The sequence below is a fragment of the Danio rerio genome, chromosome 13, assembly GCF_052040795.2.
Source record: "Danio rerio strain M-AB ecotype USA chromosome 13, GRCz13ab, whole genome shotgun sequence".
In the NCBI taxonomy this organism is placed as follows: domain Eukaryota; kingdom Metazoa; phylum Chordata; class Actinopteri; order Cypriniformes; family Danionidae; genus Danio; species Danio rerio.
In genome coordinates this window covers 55,001-60,000 of record NC_141033.1, presented here as the reverse complement: position 1 = coordinate 60,000, position 5,000 = coordinate 55,001, and the positions used below count along the sequence as shown (strand labels likewise).

General features: G+C 50.0%; 2 protein-coding genes across 34 annotated transcripts in view; both read left to right on the top strand.

Annotated features, from left to right (window-relative positions):
• Nucleotides 1-1,007, top strand: part of rtn4b (reticulon 4b) — a 9,846-nt gene extending 8,839 nt beyond the window's left edge. For 2 of the 3 annotated variants that reach the window (XM_087278499.1, XM_087278500.1), the window contains 2 exons: nucleotides 451-509; nucleotides 666-1,007. In XM_087278499.1, the coding sequence (XP_087134625.1) occupies nucleotides 451-509; nucleotides 666-708 (102 nt within the window). In that variant the 3' untranslated portion in view covers nucleotides 709-1,007. 3 annotated transcript variants of the gene reach the window in all.
• A 1,699-nt stretch (nucleotides 1,008-2,706) lies between these two features.
• The window catches only part of ppp1r21 (protein phosphatase 1, regulatory subunit 21), a 10,082-nt gene continuing 7,788 nt past the window's right edge, over nucleotides 2,707-5,000 (top strand). For 11 of the 31 annotated variants that reach the window (XR_015505104.1, XR_015505103.1, XR_015505098.1 and 8 more), the window contains 5 exon segments: nucleotides 2,707-3,121; nucleotides 3,300-3,368; nucleotides 3,443-3,589; nucleotides 4,515-4,616; nucleotides 4,887-5,000. The exon segment at nucleotides 4,887-5,000 is cut by the window's right edge. Coding sequence is in view for 17 of the 31 variants with exons in the window: in NM_001442318.1 (NP_001429247.1) it covers nucleotides 3,071-3,121; nucleotides 3,300-3,368; nucleotides 3,443-3,589; nucleotides 4,515-4,616; nucleotides 4,887-5,000 (483 nt within the window). In the remaining 14 variants the exon portion in view is untranslated. 31 annotated transcript variants of the gene reach the window in all.

Sequence of the window (5,000 nt, the reverse complement as noted above, 5' to 3'; positions counted from 1 at the left end):
ACACACACACACACACACACACACACACAGTGATAATAGCCTACTATAGCGTCTGTCATGAAATCAAATAAATAAATAAATGATTATATATGAACACACACACGCCCTTACAGTCCCCGATATGATACACATTACAGGTAAACTACACACAGCAGACATTTAGTGTTATTTGTGTTCAGAAACGGCAGGAGATACAGGCCAGAGTGTGTGTGTGTGTGTGTGTGTGTGTGTGAGATCTGCAGCAGCACATGGAGCCTCTGATAGAGTCACTGCAGCTCAGAGTAGTCCAATATTAACCAATATTATAGACCAATAGCGTTCAGCTGCGCGTCTGGCTCCGCCTTCTGGTGCTCTTCTGTTGTGCTGCTGCTCTTTGGGAAGGAGACCCACCCTTAGACAACTGAAACAGCCATAAAATCATATGTGTGTGTGTGTGCTTCTGTCTTCCAGTCAGAGATCGATCAGTTCATTTCCATGATCAACACTCAGATGAGAGAGGCTTTGGGGAAGTAAGTCACTCATTTTTTTTTGGTGTTGGGGGGGGGGGGTGGGGGTGGGGGTGGGGGGGGGGTGTCTGCAGCCTGGTCTCCATCAGGCTCTTCATCTACACAGGAGTGTTTCCCGTGTCGTCCTCTGTCAGCTGATCTCCGCTCTTCTGTTCTCAGGGTTCTGGCGATGGTTCCTGGAGGGAAGAAGAAGTCCGACTGAGATCATCTTCATCTTCATCATGTGTTCTTCTGTGACTGAAGGATAATCAGATGTTTAGTAGAATGTGTCTGAGCGTGTGTATGCGGAGGTGTGTTTCTCTGTGCTGACGGTTGATTCCTGACTGTGTTCAGCTCCGCCAGTGAGAAAGTGTGACTGTCCAGACTGTGTAACCTGTTTACACACACACACACACACACACACACACACACGCACACACACACACACTCTGATGTTGCCTGAACTCTGCGATGCGTTTTCTCTTGTTGATGATATTAATAAAGCTCTGCTGGTCTTGATGATCCTCTGTGGATGTGCAGATGAGCCGTGTTGTCCTTCCTCTTCTCCGCTGTGCGCTCGCGGTTTCACCTTCAGCTTTGTTGTGAGGGGAACAGGAGTGTAGCGTCTGATTACAGGTGCAGTCTCTGCAGATGCTCCAGTGGAGGATCCGCTGGTGAATAACCCTCCGACACCTCCTCCAGAGTCTACTGCTGGATCTGCTCATCTCCTTCTGCTGTCGGCTGCAGTCTGTGTGAAGCTCTGAGCGCTTTATTGCAGTCGTCGTGCTTCAGCAAGTTCTTACAGTGGAGCGATATTAAAGCTCAAATCATCATCATAATTAATAATCCAGCGCTGAGAGCGGCTCTGTCTGCTGCTCATCTCAGTCTGATTATCCTCTGTGTGTGTTCTGCTGATGTGGAGACGCTTCAGCACATGATGCTGCTGCACTGATGGCGCTGTCCTCACCTCCTCTGTTCTCGCTCTGCTGCTGATGGACTGGATTAGTTTGAGCTGTGATGAGCTGTGAGCTCTCGTGATGACAGTAAAGCCGCTCAGAGGAAGGTGTTTCCAGGACCCGTACTCACACTATGCACAGTTGTCTTGAACCGGGCCAAAGCACACTTGTCCCCCCTGACGGCCCGCTCTCACCTGACAATCGGGCCTGAGCACGCTTCTGTCATGATGATACGCTGGTCAGTAAGCGCTCTCGCTCAGCTCAGTGGACACTTCTTCAGGGATATGGGTTTAGTGGTGTGATATTCATGACACACAGTCAGATATTCTGCTGAACAGATCCGCCACTGCTGACGCTCAGAATCCATCATGACGTGCTGCTGCTGCAGGTGTGAGGAGGTGTGCTGAAGATCAGCTGTGCTGCAGGTGTGAGGAGGTGTGCTGGAGAATAAATCTTGCTCACTTCTGCTCACACGGAGTGTCGTTAGGGCGGGGCTAGCAGGTCTCTTTCTGTTCTGTGTTCATCCATCAATCTTCTTTTATCTTATCAGCCATGCCCATCTTCAACTAGCCAATCGGTTCCCAAAGGATGAAGTCAAGCTCCGCCCTACAGTTGTTTGTCATGCCAGGAGCGCTTCAGGATGACGTGCGTCATCATGATGGAGGAAACTCTACAGCAGGGGTCACCAGTCTCGGTCCTGGAGGGCCGGTGTCTCTGCAGGGTTCAGCTCCAACTTGCCTCAACACACCTGCTTAGATGTTTCAAGCATGCCAAGTAAGACCTTGATTAGCTTGTTCAGGTGTGTTTGATTAGGGTTGGAGCTAAAATCTGTTGGACACCGGCCCTCCAGGAACAAGTTTGGTGACCACTGCTCTCCAGTCTTCACCTCCAGATAATGACCCATCTAAAGATGACCAACACTGACGGCCAGCTGTGCTTTCATCTGTTGATTTCAGAATAAACAACACAACACTGCTTAATCACAGGCCAGACACTGAACACATCTTACACATGAACTTCAGGGACTAAAATGGAGGAGCGCTGTGAGGGTCATGTGACACTGCACGATGCGGGCCTTTATTATGAAGTGGGAGGGTCATGTGACACGGCATGATGCGGGCTTTTATTATGAAGTGTTAGGGTCATGTGACACGACATGATGCGGGCTTTTATTATGAAGTGTTAGGGTCATGTGACACGACATGATGCGGGCTTTTATTATGAAGTGTTAGGGTCATGTGACACGGCATGATGCGGGCTGTGTTGTGGTGGTCATGTGATCGGCGTGTGATTAGCCGGAGATCAGCGACGGTAGTTTTCTTCTGTAATCTGACAGTGTGTGTGTGTGTGTTCTGCTGTAGTCTGAGTGTGTGTGTGTTCTGCTGTAGTCTGAGTGTGTGTGTGTGAGCTTCTGAATCGTCTTGTTATCCAGCAGGACTCGAGGCTCTGCGACTTCATGAAGCCTCGCTCTAAAATAACCTCTTAGCTTTAGCATTAGCCGCGGATGTCAGCTGATTTCTGACGGGCAGCGATGATCAAACAGCGGCTCTGGATATAAACTCATCACCTTCATCATCCTCTTCATCATCTTCATATAAAGCTTGACGGGCAGCAGCTGCGGAGGCGAACATGACGGACCTCCAGAGCAAATACAGCAAACTGGCGCAGGAGTACTCGAAGGTCAGCTGCCCTCACCATCATCACCATCATCACCATCATCATCATCATCATCATCACCATCAGATTTATTATGAATATCACCATCAGATTTATGATCAAGTAATTTGTCTGTATGTGTTGTGTTTGTGTTGTGTTTGTGTGTGTGTGTGTGTATTGTGTGTGTGTGTGTGTGCTCCAGCTCAGAGCTCAGAATCAGGTGTTGAAGAAGGCGGTGGTGGATGAACAGAGCAGCTGCAACTCACTGAAGGTACCAGAAGATCAGCAGTAACACACATGAGGGTGTGTGAGAGGGTGCTCACGTGTGTGTGTGTGTGTGTGCAGGATGAGCTGAAGCAGAAGGAGCAGAGCTTGCGGCGGGTGGAGCAGGAGATGGACAGCCTGAGCTTCAGGAACCAGCAGCTGATGAAGAGGGTGGAGCTGCTGCAGGAGGAGCTGCTGCTGTCAGAGAGCAAGAGCAAGAAGAGCAGAGTAAACACACACACACACACACACACACACTGGTGTTCCTCGTTTTGTGTATTTTAATAAGCACTGCTCCAGCTTTGGCTCCTGCAGCACATTTCAGGAACAGCATTGACTCGGGTGTTTCAGGGTGATTCTGTCTCTTTCCTCCTGCAAACAGCTCTTAATCTGGCCAGCAGTGCAGGGTCTTCCACACACTCTCTATTGGAGACAGGTCAGGACTGCAGGCAGGTTTTGTGGAGCTTGTCGAAGGTTAGGCGCAGTAGTGCTGAGCCCATGTGCTGATCTGCTTATAGATGAATGAGGACTCTTGATGCAGCGCCCCCTGAGGGGTCGGAGGTCACGGGTGTTCAGCTCAGGCTTGCGCTCTTGTCCTTTACGCACTGAAACTCCTCCAGACTCCTTCAATCTTTAATGCTGTTCTGTACTGTTGAAGGTGAAATCTCCACATGTCCTCCTCTCTCTCTCTGAGGAGCATTGTGTTCACACACTTCACTCATTTCCTCTCCTATCTGTGCTCAAACTGGAGATCCTCGACCCATCTCTGCTCCTACAGCACTAGAGCTTTCCTGATGAGCAGATCATCATCACCATCACATCATTATTCAGCAGATCACCTGATCACGGCCCTGCACTGCTGCTGTCTCTGGTTCTGGAGTGTGTTGAGCTCTGAATGGGGAGAGGATGGAGATTCACACATCAGCTGAAGATGAGCAGCTCGACAGCAGATATTGTGTTCATACTGTCTGATCAAACACACGCCAGAGCACACCAGGAGATCACTGCTGTCTGTTTAGTAGTGTTGTCCATGCTGATCCAGCTTTGCTGATTTTGGGTTGTGTGTGTATATACTGATGAAGATCCTCCTCACACATGCAGTACTCACAGTATGTGTGTGTGTGTGTGTGTGCGTGTGTGTGTGCGCACGCAGAGTAAAGGAGACTCTCCATCGCAGGTCAGTCTGCAGGCCCAGAGTGTGTTTGATGAAGATCTGCAGAAGAAAATCCAGGAGAACGAAAGGCTTCACATACAGGTGTGTGTGTGTGTGTGTGTGTGTGTGTGTGTGTGTGTGTTAGCAGTTTCTATGGTTAAAGCTCTGCTCTGGTGCAGGTGTTCTTCAGTAAACAGGTTACATGTTCTGCACACTGAGGAGAGGCTGTATCCTGCAGGCTCCGGGTTCAGTCCCCTGTCTGCACGTGTACAGGATATCTCAGCAGCAGTGTGTTAAAGCACAGACAGTGAACGCTTCTCCTGTGTGTGTGTGTGTGTGTGTGTGTGTGTGTGTGTGTGTGTGTGTGTGCAGTGGTTGGAGGCGCAGGAGCAGCACCAGCAGCAGGAGGCGCAGCTGAGCTCCAGACTGCAGCAGCTGCAGGAGGAGGCGCAGGAGCACCAGGCCCAGCTGGAGGAGCTGAGCTGC